The sequence below is a fragment of the Coccidioides immitis genome (genome assembly GCF_000149335.2).
Source record: "Coccidioides immitis RS genomic scaffold supercont3.2, whole genome shotgun sequence".
Classification (NCBI taxonomy): domain Eukaryota; kingdom Fungi; phylum Ascomycota; class Eurotiomycetes; order Onygenales; family Onygenaceae; genus Coccidioides; species Coccidioides immitis.
This window is the reverse complement of record NW_004504309.1, coordinates 1,852,193-1,871,552: the sequence shown is the minus strand read 5'-3', so window position 1 is coordinate 1,871,552 and position 19,360 is coordinate 1,852,193. Positions and strand designations below refer to the sequence as shown.

Below are 19,360 nucleotides of genomic sequence, written 5' to 3'. Positions count from 1 at the left end.
TATCGGCTTTGGCGCAACAGACTTGGTCATAGCAAGTGAAGGTGAAAATGTGGCATGAAGATAATATATTGCTGGAGCCTGTCTAATGTTGGGGAAGCGTGCTCGCGCGTTGAGATAATAGAATCAGTGTAATAATACAATGTGCTCATGGACAATGACTCTATCGAAGTCAGTAAAGGACCTAATTTACAAGACAAAGAACTATCCCTTTGTTCGAGGGGAAGACGGAGGAGAAAAGCCCAATTGTCAACCAAATTGACACTGCACAGGGGAGAACGTGAAACGAGCGAAGTCAGCCACTGCGAGACATTAAGGCATCAAGATATTAGAAGATTAAAAAAAAAAAAAAAGGAAATGATAGGAAATGATATAAATACCGAGGGAAAAAAAAAAAAAAAGAAAAGAAAAGAAAAGAAAAGAAAAAGAAAAAGAAGAGGAAAGAAAGAAAGAAAGCCACAAGATCCGGATAGATGAACAGCCCATAGACACGCCAGCCACCCAGTGCAAAATCCCAGTCCGGGCCACCCAAACGCTAAATTTCAGCGGACACAAACCCAAAGAGACGACTCCCAATTAGATGAGTGAAAAGGAAATTAGTAGTGAGCGCAGAGTCATCTCCAGCTCTCGTGTATTCGGGCTCTGACCATGCGCTTGCCGCGACGTAAACCAACGTTGCCTTCGCCAATGAGCGCTTTCCAGCGTCTGCCAACACTATCGTTATCCTTGCCCATTCTTCGCGCGCAATCGGTCCAGTCCCGTTTCGAAAGCTTTAACTTCTCGAGCACCAGCTCCACCAGGCGACCATCATCTTCACTTGTCCAATCTGAACTCGAGTCGACGGAGAGTTTGCTGGCATCCTCTCTCGAACTGGGCGTCGCTGAATCGGAGTCGAAGTGTCGCGATTCACCCCCAAGGCGATCTTTCAGCTGCCGAGGCGATAAGCTTAGCGTGGCACTGGAATCACTCAGCGAGTCCAGTGCCTTGAAATCCGACGAGTCCAAGCCCAGGGGTATCTCTGGAGGTGCGCGACGCCGTCTCTTTGGCGTTGAGAATCGGTCACCAGATGTTATTCTTCCGCCGCTCACTTGATCATCGTCATCACCATCATCATCATCGCTGTCATCCTCATATACATCTCTTCTTCTTTTATTTACTCCACGCGGTGGTTTGGCGATGGGCTTTGCGACGCGGGTCATGGTGTTTGCGCGGATCTGCAGCGGGCTCTGGAGCCGGTCTGGTTTGGATCGACGAGGAGATGAAGCGGGTGAGACATTGAGGAGGGACTGTAGGGAGCGACACGTCCCCAGAAGGCCGTTGCCGGCGATGAATCCGTCATCGCAAGGGGGAGGAGTTGCGGGGAACAGGCGGGTTGAGGGGAATCTGGAGCGCGCAGGCGGCTGCCGTGACTCACACGACAATGCAGACGGGAGGAGCATGTCCGGCACGCCAGAGGACGATGCGCGCGGTGGGCGGGCGTCCGGCGAGGGTGTGACACGGGGAGGAGGCGCGCGTGTTGTGGGTTTGCGACGGCCGGCGAGCGGGAAGGCCAGAATGCGCCGGATGCGATTTCCGATGACTAACGACGGAAAAACAAAAATAAAACCGCAGGGGCGTGTAGAGCAGGAAGTTGCGCTCCGATTGAGCAGCTGCGACTGGTGTTGCGACAGTTGTGTGTTGTGGAAAAAAAAGGCGAAGAGACCGTTCTGGGGCAGCGACGTTGGGATGAGGGAAGGAGGTTGGGAGGGAAAAAGAAGAGATGGGGGGGGGGGGGGGGGGGGGAAGGAAAAGAAAGGAGGGACGGGAGTCAGGGAAAGGGAAGGAACGGGGGGGAAAAAAGACAAAAGGGCAAAAAAAAGGGAACCGGGCGAATCCCTGTCCGTGCAGAGGTGACTCTAGCGTGGGCGGCGAAGTGGGCGCTGCAGCCAATCACCACGCGCAGATGGCCCAGAAAAAGGTTAGTGGACTGCTAGGGTGGATCCGCGTTAGTGTCAAAGTGGGCTTGGCAACCTTCTTTTGCTTGTGCCCGGCTCCTTCCCATTTCCCCCCTCTTCCCCCCCTTTTTCTTTTTTTTTCCTCTGCGCCTTCCCCCCAGCAACAAGCCAAAACAACCAAACAAATGGACGGGGCCGCAGGAAGGAAGCAACCATGAAACCACTGCCGGGGAATCTGCAGGGGCCCCGCCTGCTGCAAGAGATTCTTCAGCCAGCTTCGGCTTCCCATCGGCCCTCTCCCGTCACACACTCCCGAGACAAGCGTCCGGTTATTCTTAAAACGTGTGTGTCTCTGGATTAATTACGGAGTAGTTAGTTATTGCATCCTCCCTCCGTCGTCGGCGCATGGCCAGCACTCCAAAACAGAGCGTAACCTTGAGGGAACGCGCCGCGTAATCTGAACCAGTGGAGCACACCGAACCCAATTGCTTCAAGGGAAAAAGCCTCGAGAGTCCGCCTTGCAGCATACTCAGCCAATGTGCTCGCGCTTTTTCTCTCTGTGGCTGAAGAGGCGGTTTGCTTGGAACTGAGCGCAAAGAGCAGCGGGAGGTCCTGAAGACCCCGTACGTGCCAATCAACTTGATTGCTTGACATTCACGGGCCCATATCCTTTCCTGCAAAGCTATGAATTGTCTCGGCCTTTCTTAGTCGCGCTATCCATAATCTGAGATGTGCCGGTACCGATTTCTAGCGCCCCTAGAGCCTTGATCTGCCGTACATACATCAGGCCAATCGGCGACGGTCAAGCATACATGGTAGGTAGCTAGCCGATGGGAGAGCCCTGGAGGTTCTGTGTAGCAATCCGAAATGCGCGTACTTGGGGTGCAAAGAATGCTAAGACCAGAGACATTTTAGACTTGAATTGCCCGCTACCCGGACGCCGTGGCCCTCACGAAGCCTGTATCTTCTCGCCAGCCATGGAGCACTCGCTGCTCGAACAAGCACCGTCCAGCCACACAGGACTTGCGCCGGAAGAGAGACAGATCTTTTCCATGTAATTGCAGCAACTCATCCAATCGAAAATGAATTCTTTTGAAATTTTTTTGTTTTTCAACTCTTCTGTCTCGAATGCCCCTGCGTGTTTGTGACGTTAAGTCGCAGATCATCATACAACGGTTACCAGGTTACAGCTTCCCCTGCGATGAAAATCTTCACATTTCTTTTGTTTTCTTTGAACCCGCCGGAGAGGTTCGAGCGCCTTTCTCTTTGCGGCATAATTAGCTCCAATCGACATGGACATCGCACCCCGAAATTCGGATAGGACATACTCCGTACTTAATGCAGAAAATTGCCCACGGAGGTAAAAAAATAGGTCGATGCATACGAGCGTCAATGTAAGCCTACTCCAAGGGTGGGCACGCTTGCAGAACTGTCACTTTCCATTCCAAAATAAAAATTGAGCTACATACAATATCAGACCGCCCATCAGCTGACCCAAGACTGAGCAGAATTCGCGACGAAGTTCCTCAACACCCCTCTGAGCCCGAAAACCAACACATTCCCACCCATCCCAGCACTATCTTTCCAAAGCCACAGAGTATGATTAAAGGAGACACATAGGTAACCAATTTTGCCTCTCTCGATATCTCCGTGGCAAGGAAGTCCTTCATTCCCTTTTTTCATTTTTTTTTTCCTCGAGATTCTGGTGTCTGGCACGATGGGGGCCCACCAAAACTCATTAAACCCAAGGCGCCTCCACGCGTCTCGGCGACGCGCCGCAGCGTTCCCTTTTCGCGTTTCCCAGCCGCCGACCGCGTCTGTGGGTCCCCCATTCCCCCCGAAACTCTGGGGGGAGCTATGTTAGCCCAAATCCGCATGCCTGGATGATGCCCCATCGCACATTTACTTTTTTTTCTCCTTTTTTTTTTTTTCTTTTCTTTTCTTTTTTTCGCTTTTCCGTGAATGATTTCGATTTTGACTGCTTTAACTCCGGAGTAGTGCAGCTAATGAAAAAAAGCAAGTAAGCTAGGCAATGAAGAGGCTTTTTGTGGCAAGCTTCCCTCGGACTCTGTTTGGTGTTCAGACTACGGAGTACTCCGTATATATGTAGTCATCTGCACCTTGTTTCTTTTTTCTTTTTTCCCTTTTTTCTTTTCTTTTCTCTTTTTTTTGTTCCGAGTGTGGCTTGCTCTCAAACTACATCCATAGAGAATGATCCCAGATGAATAACTACACAGTGCAGAGTACATGGAGAGGACATCACCACATAAGAAAACGCGCCTTGTTGCTTCTTGTGATACAATTTTAACAAAGTTGGTGGAGTGACTCAGTTGCCCAGGGTCTAGATCCCCCCAGATTTCTTTGTGAACTCTGAAACAATCTTGTTATTTCATATTGCGCAATGCCATTGCACCTGCTATGTGGAGTCTAGGAACCCCCTTTTTTTTTTTTTTTTCCTAGGTGCCTATGAGGAGTAAGAATTGCTATGTCGCCCTCACCTCGCCTTTTTGGAGGGTGGATGGTTAATGTCTTCATCGTCTTCCAAATCAAAAATGTGGGCGTGGCGTTTCTTTTTACCGGTTGAACTTCTTAGGCTTGGCTGGCCCACGCTTCCTCTCAGAAGCCCCTTGATTGGGGGAACCGGCTTCAATATCGATCGCCGGGGCGCGCTACAGGTGTCGCCGAACTTGACAGCGCGGATCTTGTTTGTCAGCGCCATTGTTTGTCGCAGCTGAGTTAAATCGGAGCTATCAGCGGCTTTGCTCCACGCCGCTGGACTGAAAGGAAGTCGTACGAAAGAAACAGACTGCTTTGGAGTGTACGTCGCTGTGTCATCGTGACGCGGGGCTGGAGATATATCAACAGCATCCTTGGAGAGATGGATATCGCTATTGAACTTTTGATCGGAACTTGCTTTCCTGCCCTGCCGCACTATATGATGCTTTGGTTCCTCTCCATCACCCGGACCTTCATCGTCGGATGCGGACCCGAGGTGCTGAAGTGAATGTATGCTCTTGTACCCGGGGTCAGAAAGTGTGATAGAAATACACCGTCCGCGGAGGCTTTTGGAGGCTTTCTGGGATTCGGATTCATCGGCCCTGGGGTGGGCATAGCCCGTTCGTCCTAATGACAGGTGTATCTCAGGGTTAAGAGTATTGCGTGGGCTAAGTCGTTTATCTGGGCCCCGTTCCGTTTGGGACTGGCCATCAACATGATGGAAATCATGAAGTGGGTACTCGCCATTTGGCCGTGGCTTCCAATCAGAAACAGCTTTCTTATAAATTTCCTCGAAAGCTTGCTTGTGCGACGGATTTGTGAACCATTCATGTGTTAGTGCATCCTTAGTCGTCATCCTCATGTTTTCGTCAAGGATAAGAAGTCGCTTTACAAAATTCTTTGCTCGTCGTCCGACGTGAGACCATTCTTCAATTCTCTCTAGGCTATCAAGATTACATTCTTGGGCCAATTTTCGTGAGTACAGCTGGGTATCGGGATGCTGGAATGGCGATCCTCCGGTAAGTAGTACAACTGTAACGCATCCAAGGGACCACAGGTCAACAGACTTTGTATAGCCCTTTGTTGCACATGGCTTTGACCGGTCGATTTCGCTACTATTGGTCAGCATTTGATCTTTTTGTTCACGAGACTCGGGACTTACGGAGCTGTGTATTCAAACGTCCCCATTATTGAGACCATCCGACTGGCTTCTCGAGGAATGTACCGAGCGCAACCGAAATCCGTGAGCACTACACGACAATCACTTCTCAGTGATGTCATGAGAATATTGTCAGGTTTCAAGTCCCGGTGCACAATGTTATTGTTGTGCAGGTAGTCAAGTGCGATCACAATTTGTCGCACTATCACTGCTGCTTCAGTGTCATGGATCCTCCATCCTTTAAACTCAAGAAACGAAAATAGGTCCCCAGCGGGAATTAGGTCTTGGAATATATATCTGCGTATATTGTCAGATCTATTTCTCCAAATAATGGGAGTGAGGTATACAGTGTATTTTCAGTCTTGAAGACTCGCTCAATGCCAATAATGTTGGGCTATAAGATCGTGGTTAGTTAGATTACTACTCCATAGAAAAGGTGGAAGTCCGCACATGTCGAAGTTTCTGCAAAATTTCTACCTCCCTGTCATAGACTTTGAGCCTTGACTCTATTTTTCTTGTCAGTTGCTGTCGCGCTACACATTTCTTCACCTCAAGAATTTGCTGATATGGATCAATATTTGCGGCTGGGAGGGGAGAGTTGCCGGCTCTTGCATTCCCCGGCGCCCGAAGCTGAGCCTTAATAGCGCTCAGGTCAACAACCTTACAAGCTAATTGCGTTCCATCCCGTTGGTTGATCGCCATGCAGACTTGTCCATACGCTCCGGAGCCAAGCATGCGGTCTGTGATCGAATACTCATGCCGAAACTCCTTTGACATATCAGCATAAACATCAATCAGTTGACACATCGAATACCTCACCTTTGCTTCCTTTAATTGTGCTGTTGATAATACATCCTGCCCCTGCTTAGTTGCTGTAAAGGTAAAAATTACGTGTTCGCACAGCTCAAAGGTATCACCGTCCCTTAGCAGCACGCTACCAGTTCTCCTACTAATCCGGCGACCATTCCAGAGTGTTCCATTCAATGAAATATCTTGTGCGTAGACTAGCGGTGCAATATGATCAGGGTTGTCCTGATCAAATACGATAGCGTAGATACGAAGATGCTTCTTTGATACCCGTGGATCATTGACCACAACCTGGCTATATGCGGTAAGTATATATGTATATTGAACCAGAACCTAGGTTTCCACAGGCTCACCATAACTTGGGACTACGACCAATAAGCAATGGGTTTCCCGCGAGTATGTCAATTGCTATTTGGCGATGCAGCGAGAAATAATCAGTGGGAGGAATTCGGCCATTAACCTGCGGCCAGCTCACTCACCCCTCGCGATTTTTTCTTTCTCGCTCCATTCATAGACTGTGCCGACATGCTTTTCCCTTTGAGCAACGGAAGAGCAGATGTCTCCAACAAATGAAGTCATTGAGAGAGGGGCTATTATCTAGACTATTGAAACATAAGCTCAAAGCCCGTGGCCTAAAGGGAATTTAATCTCCCGGGGCCCAATTTGAACCCAGACCAACATTCATCTGTACAGGGTATCAAAATCTCGAGGTGAACAACTGTTGGAGCGCTGTGGCTCTTTGGGTGAGGTCAAATTAAGCTATCCAGCCGAAATAGGCAATCATACACATTTCCCGAGATCATGTGATAAAGGCGCTCATCACGGAGCACCATGACGGGTATGTACCTCTAGATAATCGGTAGTAGGTTAAAATCCATATTCACTTTTCGTCTCCTTCGTAAAGAGCATGATTTCAAATAATTCCGGTAAGGCAGGGCAATATCTTTGAAGCCCAACCTGCACGCGAAACGCTTGCGAAGCGGGAAGATGCTATCCACAAAACAACATTTGGCCTTTGGAATTGGCAAGCCACCGGTGACCAAGAGATTAACTGGTTGGTTTTGGTGCACGGATACCGAATTGTGGTGTCAACTGCGGTTTGTCGGTGGACAACCCCAACTCATCCTGAATTGTTGCTAAATACGTACTTCTGATCCCTGGTCACTTTCCGGTGTGACTCCGAATGCACCGACGAGCATGTGATAGTGTGAGAGTGTGATAGAGGCTTGGTCCGCTCTAATCCTCATCGTTAATAACAAGGCCATGTTATAACGATATCATTTCCAAGATGTGTAGCCGAACGTTCGGCTTCCACCCCAGCCTCGTCAGCAGCGCGACTGGTTCTTCTATTCGCCTATTTTTAGGGTAATGTGATCATGCCTAGAATGTGCCAGGATAGTACCCCGTACCCTGTCAGCAGTGGATCTCGTGGCCATCAAACATCATTGGACGAAATCCAACAATTTCTTCAATAAAGCGTGTAGATTTACCGAACGCCCCTCGAACAAGCATGGGGTGGAAGGATATCGTGGGACCCGATATTTGAGATCCTCGTCTTAATTTCTCAATAAGGGATAAAATAGTAGGAAAGGTATTTACATCAAGCAGACTCCCGAAGAGCGGATATCGATCAAGAATCCTAACGGAGGAAGTGAACAGGTATCAGCGAACAATCTGGATATTTGTGCTCATTATGCCGGCTATTGCAATATGTCCAAGGGCAAATGCTACCAAATAAACGCACATAATGTGGCAAGGTATGCTGCGGTACAAGGGAAAAGAAAAAGCCGTGTTAAAATCTAGAATAGAAAACGGAGTTAGTCCCGAGAAACAGCGGAATCAATTGGAGATATCGATTTAATGCATACCTTATTTCGTAACTGCCTGCCCTCGTCATATATCGCACCCATTTCACACTGCTATAATTGTTCTTCTCAAATACCTTCAAATATCTAACAAGCAAACCACTACTTGTAAACATAAGCAAATTAAAGCTTAGACTTAGGGGAGGCCGACTCCACGCTTTCTGTGACGTCGTGCTCGTCAGCGTTGCTTCGGCGGTAAGCACATATTCACTCTGTCCGGAAAATCGCGCAATTTTCCAAACAATATTATTATGCTCCGGTTCGTATTTTGCGCGGCCTTGGGTCGTCCGTTCACTGACTTTTGCCGCGTTGAGCGGCGTGGGAATCCGGATAACGACGTTTGTAGCAAATAATTTGTTCCCGTAGTTCGCTTTTATAGCAATGCTATACTCAACCTTCGTAGTACCAATTTCCCTAACGATAGGATGGACCTTGAACGGCAAGTTAACGTTTTCCGTTGCGCGATAACGCATCAATTCAAATTCTCCATCTGGAGGGACGAAGGATATTATCCGATCAGCGTCGAATCGTCCTAGCCTCACACATTGATGAAATTGACAATCTTCGAGCGTTACGCTTCCCGCAGCTGCGCGCGTAGCTCTTGCCCGGCCGCTGGCCTCATCCCCGTCGAGTAATAACCGATCGTTGAGCCCGAATTTACATTCTGGTGTACCAGATAGATATGCCCGCATAATAATCTGGCCATTAACGTCTGCGCGGAGCACGGTACCCGTTGCAGACATTAGCAGGTTAACGTCCTCGATAACATCGACGAAGGCTTCATTCTTGCGGTACTTGATGTCCGAGCGACGCCAGGAAAGTGCTCCGGTGGCTTGCATGGTAATGCGGGAGGAGTCGGTAGGGGATTTTGTGAGTGAGGACTTAACGCCTTCGGTGGTGATATACATTTTCAGGGTATCAGTTTCGGTGTTCTGGGGATAGCCAAAATCAAGGATTTCTAGGAGAGGCACATAGTTAGCTAACGCGTTTTCCAGGATTCGAATGCACTTCACGGCAGGCAAGGATGGAAACCCGACTGACCGTCCAACAGCTCATATATTAAGACAAAATTATTCTTCACGGCTTCCTCGTCAAACTTGCCAAAATATCCCTTCCCCAGCAGCACCAGTCGGTACAAGAACTCGAATACCAGGGCAGCATTCGCATTGCTTTTCGTCACGGCCACCAAATATATATTCTCATGCTTGACATGGCTGAACGTCGTCGATCCCAGCGTCAGGATGGGCGAGCGAACCTGTGCATTCGATATCACCTGGATGCGGAATATGTCGGCGAGACGCGGACGGCAGTCATTGCGAAAGGCGCGAAAGATGAGGTTCTCACCCTTTTGGTTGAATATAAGGATCCCGGAGAGCATGCCGGACAATAGACCAATGGGTCGAGTGTTAGGAAGCAAGCATCATCTGGTTTACCGCGACGGATGGAGTTCCAGCACTACCTCAACCTTAGCTTGCCGTCATCGTACCGTCCAAGGGAGAAACGGTAACGAGTCGTATTGGTGCCGGATAATTAGTTATTGACATCCCGACACTAGTTATCGACACGCACCACGCTATTCCTAATCTGGAGGTTTACCCCTGAGTCGGGTCCGCCACGCCTGCGCCCAGCCAGCGCCGAGAAAAAAGGGCATCGTGAGGTGATCGATCAGAGCGCTGCGACAACGGATCCTCCTAATGAAGAAGTAAGAGGATTTGGGATGATTCACAAGGTACGGAGTAATTTTCTATTATTTTCGTCGATTCTTGTATTTATCGACAAAGAGCGTTACTGATCCCTATGTATGCTGCCGCAAACAGGCATCAGATAGTACAAAGAATCAGCTATCCTTCCACCGCCCACCAATCCAGTCCAAAAATGGTCGTACATACATTGCATCCCGTGTCGGAGCAGGCACATGTACATAAAATTAGATACTCTGTAAAAAGAGCACTGATCAGTATTCGCTGGCGGGCACCAGAAAGGGCCACCATAGCAATGCACAACAAGAGCAGGAAAAAAAAAAAAAAAAAAAAAAAAAAGAGAGGAAAAGGGAAGGGAATATGATGCTGTGCAAAGTCGTGTCTAAAAGTAAGCGGTTGGGATATCATTCGACGCAGAGAGACGTAAACATATGAAGAGAATAAAAGCGAGTGGACATGCATAGTACAACCGATTTCAGCCTTCCGGTCCAGTAGTTTCTACCATTCCCGGTTCTTCTATCCTCGCACCATGTATATTCGGCACTGGGTTGCGTATGGATGCGGCTTCGCTTTCAACAATGCCAACCTTAGGGTCGGGGATTTGTATATCAAGGGACATGTACCCAGTTGATCGAAGAGGCCAGATTTTCACGCCTTCTGCAGCACCCACGTCCCTGTTCCAGTGGTCTATCCATGTTTCAATGGTTCTCAGCCGTGATTTGATACGGCTGGCTCCAATGTCGTCCCATATCCACCCAGTTAAAAAACCTATTGTGGCATCAACCCAGTTCTGAAGGCTGTAGGGATTATACACAGCGGTCAGTTCCCCGTTTATCTTTGCTATTATTTTTCGAAACTCTGGCTCGGGTAGAAGAGGATCGAGAACCTCCGGGTACAGATTCGAGAATGTCGGTGCCATGTCGCCCTTGATCATCCAGTCACGCCGTATGCGAATCACACGCGTATGCTGATATTCCGAAGAATGGAGTGGCACATGAGGGTTCATATGAGGGAAACAAGGATGCGCAGGGCCCCAAGGTAAGTCTTCAGCGGCCTCGCCATCACCATCGTCGCCCGTTTCGCCGTGAGCCGACGTATTGCCGTTTACCGAAGGGAATGAAGCGAAAGTCTGTGATCGGGTGGACTGCCGAGAATTTACATGACGAGGTGTCTCACGGTATGTATCCGAGAGATATCTCCGACCAGGACCTAAAGTGTCAAATTGATTGCCTCCAGCGCTCTCTCTATGTTCTCCCATATCTAGGCTCTCCCAAGTGCCGCTCGATCGGTGTTGGCGAGGAATGGCTACACTAGTACGGCCGCTATCAGTCTCGCCAGCGCTGCGTTCAACAAATAAGCTCGTTGGGCTATTCTGTTGGCGACTCTGGCGTCGTTCTGGAACCGTTAACAACGGATGAGCGTCCCGCGAGGATTCGGCGAAGGTGATGGGAGTGAATCGGGCAGATGGGACGGGGTTGGTGCGCGGAACGTGGTTAATGGGATTCCAAAGGGACGAAACAGCCGGCTGGCGAATATTCGTTCGTATCGATAGCAGAGGACCGCGATTTCGCGATCGTGAACGTGGTGGCCGGGAGCCACGAAGCTGAAGAGGAGATTGATATGAAAGTTCGGGAGCAGGAATCGGGGAAGAGATGGGCGGATTTGCGGATATTATTGGGACAAGAGGGATGTCTTCGTACGGTCCTTCTTCGGCCGCCCGCGGTGATAAGGGTTGTGGACAATGAGGGCTCGAAGACGCCGTAATGGTTGTGGATTAGGGATTGTTGATTTTGTGGTAGAGTTCTTGGTGAGCCTGGAAACCGTGATTGGCACACGGCGTCGACAGCTAACGGCACGGTCAATATCACCAGGCGCAACCATGCCCGGCCACAACAAGCACTGGGCTTCTGTGCGGCAATTGCAATGCCAACGAAAGGGTTAAAAAAAGGCTGAAGGATGTTTTTAGAAAAAAAAAAAAAATAAAAAAAAGGAAGAAAAGGAAAAAAAAAAAAAAAAAAAGGAAAAAAAGAAAAAAAGGCAGCGGGGGAAGGAGAGAGAGTAAGGGAGAGAAGGGTTGAGAGAAGTAGAGGAAGGGAAGGCTTTGTAACGAAAGTAGCAAAAGTGGAATTGGGGGACTGCAAAACGGGCGAATCTGGAGTCAGAGATTTGTGTCGGGAATTCTCACACACTGCATACCCAATTGCCCGCGAATTAGCTCATCATATTGATCTGATTTCACTGAGTGGCAGGACATTGAAGCAGGTAGGTTGTGCGACGAACGCTGTGGCGAGCCATGTATGACAGGGAATTGGCAGGTATTTCCGCTGGGTGTAGGGCAACGGCAGGCAGTCTCTCTTTATCCGGCTGTCACGGAGACGAGAAGATCCATCGGGAAGTTTTACTCCATATGGGATGTGACGAAAGGAATCACTGGGTGCGATTTAAATACTCCGTTCGAAGCCTACGAGGCCAGGTCCAGCCCTAAATATACTACTGAAAGAGCCCACATCCGGGGTCGAGCAAAATAAAATTTCCTGCTAAAGTAACCTGGATGTTCAGGGCAATAATCTCTTTTCTTGCGTATTATTACTCGGCTTCCCTTGTTCTGGCAAAAGGGTGTGTGCTCGGTTGCACGCTGATGTGACAGGATCTCATAGCCTTGTCCTGGGATGGTCAGGCCAGCTCAAACGTCTTCTAGGATTACTTCGCCCCAGGGCGAGGGAAAACCTTTTTTCTTGCGACGTCAAATTCAATCCCGTCTCGAACGGCCAGGGCAAAAAAACCGTTTTGGGAAAAGCTCCTCCACGCTTGGCCACGATCGCCCCAGTCCACACCGGACGGCCAAACACCAATGGCTACTGGAACCGCGGAGCCCAAGGCACGTTCCGTCATCCCGGCTCGCTGGTTCTGGAGCTCGTTGGCGTGGCACTATTTGTCTTAGTGTCCGGCCGTCTTCAGCTCCAGTACCAGCGTCCGAAACTGCCCGGCTCGTGCCAACAAGGCAGTAGTCGTGGGCGCCATCCAAACGGTCTTGGATCCGTCAGATTTAAGCGGCCGTTAGATTTCACGCCTCGCGGCTGAGAACGCGTACATACATACGGAGGACATCCCCCGTACTCATATACCTTCGTTGATTTCGCCTGCGCGAAAGCGGACGACTCGCCGCGTTGCCGCACCTTGCTGTGTGGATAGGCTCGCTGAAAATTGAATACGCGAGGCGGCCGGAAGTGGATACCTGACCTCGGCGATCAGCTTAATTCCGATCTGATGGGCAATTCATCGACGCTTCGCGACGGGCCAGCTGGTGCTGAATGCAGGAACAGCACCAGGCTTGTGATGCGCTAGCAGGGGCTCCCCATGTTTCAGCATCAACATGAGGAACGAAAGCAGGATTTGGAGGAATAACAGAATCCAAGATCTGCGCCACAACCCAACACATAACACTGCCAGGAGCCCTAGGAAAGTCAACCCAGCAGAGCTTTCTTTCTGGCACTTCTGTCTCTAAATGCATATGTACAGCATCTTTGTGCATGCTTGATAACTACGACGAAGTATACGTGGTATCAAGGTCCTACCTATTGTTAGTCGAAGGCATCTCCTCCGCGAGCTGAACTGGCTTTCTATTGGCCGAGCCGTGCACATCTGTTTCAGTACTCAATATGCCATGCACGGCCCTGCTGTCCTGATACACTTATCTGAGGCAGAGGTTGAATGGCATTACAGGATGCAGGGACATGTGTTGGCCAAATAGCTAGATGCCAAAAGTTTTAAAGAACAAAATCTCTCTTCACATGTCACATCCCTGAAGGCACCATAGGATACCTCTTCAAGATTCTCAAGTGCAGAAGGGGGATGATTGGTTCTTGAATGCCGCACAAGGTATGGAGTATAGGGGTTGGAGTTCAATAGAGTTCAATAGAAAAAATCACCAATTTTCTGCACTCATACACTTTGAATATGATTCTGTTTCCTTGACCAGCCTCCCCTGCCCAGCTTCCAACTGCAGGTTGCTCTGCATTGATGCTAACACTGTAGTCAGATCGTCAGTCATGCGGTGTTGAAAGTGCTAGATGTCAGCCTTGCGACATCATTGACTATTTGTGAGAACACCACCCGTTAACATCATCTGAGATGCATGACTTATCTGAAGTGTCACCATCATATCAATTTTGTCCACCCAGCACAAGCCATTCTCAAACATGGATCTCTAAAAAGTTGAAAGTCTCTACGGAGTAAAAGGTCACTTATATATATGTGGGAAATTAGGTGCAAGGGAACGGTGCTAAACATCAAGGAAGAGTTCATAGAAGAGGGCCACTCTTCGGTTGAACCTACTCCCCTATCCTAACCCGGAATGAAATAAAGCAAGGACTTGGCTATTCCAATCGTCTCGCGGCCAAGGACGTTTTTCAATGCCTGGGCGTAGTTGGGCTACTCCACAGCCCTGATCAGGTAGCCACAGCTTATCCCTTTCTTTAGATCGGAGGGCACCGGTCAGCGTGATGAGTGCAGTGTTTCCTATTGAGAAGGATTCCCAGGTCCGATTGCCAGAACTGAGATAAGCACGCGGGCCATACAGCAGGCGACGACGCCGCCAGCCTCCTGCCCACCATGAGCCTAGTCCTCAGCAGCTGTTAGCAAGTGAAGCCAGGCTCGACCCCCGGTTTACCGGCGATGTACAGAGCACAGCGGTCCGTGAAAGTAGCCTCCAAACATTAACAGCAACAGGCAACGATCGAATCAACTGAAAAAGAGAGAGAAAGAGAGAGAAAGAGAGAGAAAGAGAGAGAAAGAGAGAGAAAGAGAGAGAATTGAAGAGACGATCTCTCGGTTCTGCGTGTGCCGGTAAAGACAAGCCCGCGACAACGCCGTTGACCTTGCAAGGTACGACTAAGCTCGTATGACGCGTGCACGAAGTTCGCAGACGAAGCCAAGGCTGGGCGTCCCAATTGGAACAGCAATTTGATCACGTGATCAACACAGAGCTGGAGCTAATGTCGCGGTGTTTTTTCTCCCTCGACGCGGGAACTGTACAACGTTCCTCCACACGCAATAACACCTGATTTGAACCCTCTGCGCTTTGTTTAGTTTATTCAATACTCAATTGTTTCCCCGTCTATACATTTCTTGAACGGAATAATGTTCGGTCTTAGCCGCTTCGCTCCTACCCTCCGCACCGCGTCCCTGCGCCGCGCTTTCAGCGCCTCTACTTCCCGAAGCCATGCGACCATAACTATTGCCGGACCTCTCGGCGCGGCTCCGGAGCTCAAAACTTCCCAGAATGGACGCCAATACATAAGATATATCGTTGGTTCCAAGAACTCAATGACCCAAGAAATGACATGGTTCCGGGTTCTAAGCTTTACGGAGGCTGAAAAGAGCCAGAACTATTTGCTCGGGCTGGAGAAGGGGTGAGTTTTGAACACAAACCGTCACTGCGAATGGCGTTCCTGTGATGCACGAGGCCAGAGCGTTGTTATGAGGCTAATAGGGAACTTTAGGACTATAATGCATGTTGAGGGAGAACCGAGCATTACCAGCCTTGAGACCCCCGAGGGCCAGAAGAAGTACAACTTTAACGTTGTGCAGCGTACGTCCGGTCTTGACCTAATATTTTTACCATTGCTCTATGTCTAACATATTTTTTTTCGATTTTTGCAGGGAGACATACGGTCCTTAGCCGTCCCAGACAGCGACAGTTCAAAGATGCCGAACAAGATCAGTCCACTGAACAGGGCCAATCCGCAGAGCAGCCCACCGAACATGACCAATCCCCGAAACAAGAGGCTCATTAGATCGAGAATACTGAATCGCAATATGCCATTTGGAGCCTTATCTCATATGTATTGGATATTCCTCTGAGCAGGCTGTTGCAGAGTACTGCTTCTAATGTATTGTTTTCGGAGGAATGTTTGAAAGCACCCACCCATCCTCACCAGCCCAGGTCGAGTTCCTTTCTTCGCATGTATTTTCAGACGCTAGGCTTTTTTCTCTTTGGGAATCGCGGGTATATTGTCCTTGGGAGTTATCGGCTTTCTTCGTGGATGATGGTCGGTTACAACATCTATTTATATTCTCGAGCTCATTAGTCCATCGTGTATTCTAGTTGAATCATTCCTGCTGGCTTAGTTATTTCTCTCAGTAATCGACCCCCCTCCTTTACTCCGTGCGAGGTACGGAGTAGCTCGTAGGGCCCTAGTGGTCCGGTATCAACTTTCACTCCGAGTGGAAGAATCAACTTGCTCTTGAGGGAGCTATGTGTAGGCAACAATCTAGCAAATGAATACCTGCCACGTCTCCGGCCCAGCTTAACCTAGCTAGGTATCTTTAATCCAGCAGTGGAGGTATGTGCAGAGCATACGGACAAGAAACAATGTACACCTCACACCCCATCAGATAATTGGATAAGGTGCAGCCCAATCTTTCATATATCGTCCACCACTTTCCCAGAGAACCATCGTCCTGTTGGGAGCATCTGATGTGTTCAATGTTCACTGATGGGTAGGTATGTTTCCATGTTAACAAAGAAAAGTGTAGAAGGGGGAAACATATCCAGATGGACAACTCTGAGATTTATTTCTTTATTCATATACCTGGGACTATGTATTTAGCCGGGAACTATGTATGTACATATCGCATCAGCCACATTTATCATCAGCTCAAATATCATTTCGAGCCAGGACGGACAACAGTCCATAGACACGATGCCTTATTTGGACAACAACAGGAGCAGAAACAGCTATCTTATAAAATGGGGTGTCGAGGTATCAGGAGAAAGTTCAGGACGTGGAAAACTGGTACATCTCAAATGTATGTAGCGAAAATGGGTGTAAGCCGGGGAAGAAAGTGGAAACATTCCCGGCGTCATGAATAAATTAGAGAAATCATCCCCTCCTTTGATGAAATCTTCGTATTATCAAACGGCGCCTGCACCATCTTGTAGAAGTTTTGATGATGTAAACGATGAGCGTCCGTTATTAAGCGCTCCACTTCGATCACACCATATCGTCTCCTCTCCTAGGTGAGACGGGGAAGGATGTTCGTACGTCAACAGTTCCCGGTTGTGGGCTAGGCCTAGGAGGTGAAACTTGCAAGATGTTTCCGATATCAGATAGATAAGGTTCAGTAGAGTGGTTTTCATTTGGGGTCGTTCGCGCAAGATGTGATGAAGCAGGCTTGTTCAGTGAAAACGATGGGCTTCGGCGTCCAGAGTCGCTAGATATAAATGGCCCGATAGTCATAGAACTCCTAAACAGGGGGAAATTGTCAGAGACGAGATACTTAACGGTGGGGTCTCATAGGGATAATACGAACGATTCATCTGGCTTTGAAACAGTAGACATAGTCGTGGTGTCTTCGGACTTCCCTCTAAAAATCATTCTTGTCCGGCTTCCAAAGGATCCGCCTTTGCTCCTAGAAGAGCCGTGCCCAGAGCCCATAATATGAGGATGTTGAAGACCAAGAAAGAATCGTCCAAGGCCAAGTTTGAGGAGAAACGATCGATACATGAGAGTGGCATCTTTTCCAAAGCCAAAGAAAGCGAACAACAAAAATCCAGCAGTAACATGAATCCAACGATCGAAGAATACTTTACCCCCCATTGGATACTTTTCTATAACTTGCCATTCTGGCCCGTGCACTTCAGCCCATGAGAATGGCAGCAAAGGCCCGAATCCGGTGATATTAAAGAAGAGAACGTAAATCTGGACGGGATAACTTCCGAGAAGCAGGACCATAGAAAGTATAAAGAGCCTCATGAACCTTGACTTATTTGTGGAGCTGCTGACTGAGATAATGTAATTGAATTCACGCTTGTACCTGATAAGGCGATATACAACAATCACTGGGAGCAAGGTTAGCTACACTCGTCTGTGCTAGGGCTTCCTTGGCTTACCTGCATATACCACAGCAACTGTAAGTACAAGCGGCGCCCACATGTGATTGACGACAATACTAGGCCAACTGCTGATGTAGGAAGGCATGCAGCCGACAATAGCATAAATGAAATATCGCCTTTCTTGGACGATATAGTGAATCGCCATGACGAATGCTGGAATTATCACGCAGAAGGAAATATCGAACGCAAGAGCTCGTCTTTTCTCTCCTTTGCTTGGCATGATGGTAGCATGCTCGGTGTCCAGGACCTTTGCCAGTGATCGAAATATACATGCCAATGGGCCCGCAATTCCGACGCCTGCTCCAGTTATGAGTTTGGCTTGGATATCGCAATATCCTCGGCCGTCCCACCACGAAGGTATATCATCGGTAGGCCAGACCAGTGGATTAATAAAGTTGAAGATATTTTGAACGATAAGCCAGACCGTCAAACATACTGCGGGGAAGTTCTTATTCCTCGAGTGCCAGAGCAAAGGCGGAAAGCAAACGAGGATAGAGAGGAATGCGAATACTGAAAGGGCAACCCCTTCCAGAGATCTCTCGAGGGAAAGCTGAATTTCCGACATTGTGCGAGGACGTTATGTGGGCGAAGAGAGATGGGGATAAATGACAATGAACGAAGAGAAGGCCCGGGACATATGACAAGTAGGCCTCTAGAGTTCAGAAGAATGATATCCGACTGACTTGGGGCTGCGGAAAAAGATGATTTCTGCAAGCTGGGATGCCAGCAGTCTTATAGATCGATGGCAGCGTGCCTGTTAAGCAAAGATCATCAACGTGCAGAGACAACAAAAGCAGAAGCGTCAATCGCCCAGGCGCAGTGACAATGAAAGACAGGAGATCTACTCCAAAACCTGAATCTAGAGAGGAAGAGAGAAGAGAGAACGGCTGCATGGGCCATGCTGGTAAGCCTCGGGGCAGCAATCAGCTCTATATGCAACACGGTTGGGGCAGGCATGTTTCCAATAGGTGAATTGAGGCGGCAGCTTCCTATACAGGGCCTCAATAACGAGAATGCAGAAATAAAAATAAACCAGCAAGCAAAATGAATAGAATGACGCTGCGAGGGATGCACACGCCAAGTGGTGTTGGAGGCCCACTACGGGTGGTGGGCGGAGTCTAACCCGATTTGGGTATCAATAAGGAGCAAATGACAGTCAGCGAACTTCACATCTTGCCTCGTAGATCAGCAGCAAGGAAGCAAACCCGGACGCTCATGCTGTGAACAGAGCTGCAGAATAGAATTCTCATTCGCCATTATCTGATCAGTGCACTCTGGCTGGCGCTTGGGGGAAAACCCGCACCCCCAGCAAACAATTTGAATACAATGCTTTTTTCGGCTTCTGTGAAGCAAAACGGACAAGGTTAATAATGTTGAGAAACGCACCAGCCATCATCGCTGACACCCGAAGTCAGGAGAGCCTGGCAAGAATTGGCTGTTTGATATGCAGCATGTCCACGGCGCCCACCAAGGCTTGCCTAGGGATTGCACCAAGACATGTAAGT

General features: G+C 48.9%; 7 protein-coding genes across 7 annotated transcripts; 2 read left to right on the top strand and 5 right to left on the bottom strand.

Moving 5' to 3' along the window:
• Window positions 1–49: 49 nt before the first annotated feature.
• Window positions 50–1,680, bottom strand: CIMG_06164 (uncharacterized protein). The gene has a single exon (XM_001242267.2). The coding sequence runs from the start codon at window positions 1,434–1,436 to the stop codon at window positions 612–614; it is 825 nt and encodes a 274-aa protein (XP_001242268.2). The 5' UTR covers window positions 1,437–1,680; the 3' UTR covers window positions 50–611.
• Window positions 1,681–2,974: 1,294 nt separating this feature from the next.
• On the top strand, window positions 2,975–4,206 carry CIMG_11691 (uncharacterized protein). The gene is made up of 3 exons (XM_012358649.1): window positions 2,975–3,325; window positions 3,440–3,750; window positions 3,949–4,206. Exons 1-2 carry the CDS (start codon window positions 3,270–3,272, stop codon window positions 3,549–3,551), a joined length of 168 nt encoding a protein of 55 aa, XP_012214072.1. The 5' UTR covers window positions 2,975–3,269; the 3' UTR covers window positions 3,552–3,750; window positions 3,949–4,206.
• A 219-nt stretch (window positions 4,207–4,425) lies between these two features.
• CIMG_11690 (CAMK protein kinase) lies at window positions 4,426–6,972 on the bottom strand (the record flags this gene model as incomplete). Its single annotated transcript, XM_012358648.1, has 7 exons — window positions 4,426–5,539; window positions 5,590–5,883; window positions 5,934–5,980; window positions 6,037–6,354; window positions 6,406–6,688; window positions 6,747–6,801; window positions 6,873–6,972. 7 exons carry the CDS (start codon window positions 6,970–6,972, stop codon window positions 4,426–4,428), a joined length of 2,211 nt encoding a protein of 736 aa, XP_012214071.1.
• A 980-nt stretch (window positions 6,973–7,952) lies between these two features.
• On the bottom strand, window positions 7,953–9,738 carry CIMG_11689 (AP-2 adaptor complex subunit mu). The gene is made up of 3 exons (XM_012358647.1): window positions 9,300–9,738; window positions 8,262–9,216; window positions 7,953–8,192 (listed from the first exon to the last, which is right to left on the bottom strand). The coding sequence occupies exons 1-3, from the start codon at window positions 9,634–9,636 to the stop codon at window positions 8,186–8,188; spliced, it is 1,299 nt and encodes a 432-aa protein (XP_012214070.1). The 5' UTR covers window positions 9,637–9,738; the 3' UTR covers window positions 7,953–8,185.
• Window positions 9,739–10,433: 695 nt separating this feature from the next.
• On the bottom strand, window positions 10,434–11,839 carry CIMG_06162 (uncharacterized protein; the record flags this gene model as incomplete). The annotated part of the gene is made up of 2 exons (XM_001242265.2): window positions 10,434–11,662; window positions 11,716–11,839. The coding sequence occupies 2 exons, from the start codon at window positions 11,837–11,839 to the stop codon at window positions 10,434–10,436; spliced, it is 1,353 nt and encodes a 450-aa protein (XP_001242266.2).
• Window positions 11,840–15,001: 3,162 nt separating this feature from the next.
• CIMG_06160 (uncharacterized protein) lies at window positions 15,002–16,082 on the top strand. The gene is made up of 3 exons (XM_001242263.2): window positions 15,002–15,369; window positions 15,460–15,548; window positions 15,620–16,082. Exons 1-3 carry the CDS (start codon window positions 15,098–15,100, stop codon window positions 15,751–15,753), a joined length of 495 nt encoding a protein of 164 aa, XP_001242264.1. The 5' UTR covers window positions 15,002–15,097; the 3' UTR covers window positions 15,754–16,082.
• A 437-nt stretch (window positions 16,083–16,519) lies between these two features.
• On the bottom strand, window positions 16,520–18,420 carry CIMG_06159 (a-pheromone receptor PreA; the record flags this gene model as incomplete). The annotated part of the gene is made up of 3 exons (XM_001242262.2): window positions 16,520–17,206; window positions 17,273–17,801; window positions 17,853–18,420. 3 exons carry the CDS (start codon window positions 18,418–18,420, stop codon window positions 16,954–16,956), a joined length of 1,350 nt encoding a protein of 449 aa, XP_001242263.2. The 3' UTR covers window positions 16,520–16,953.
• Window positions 18,421–19,360: the final 940 nt, after the last annotated feature.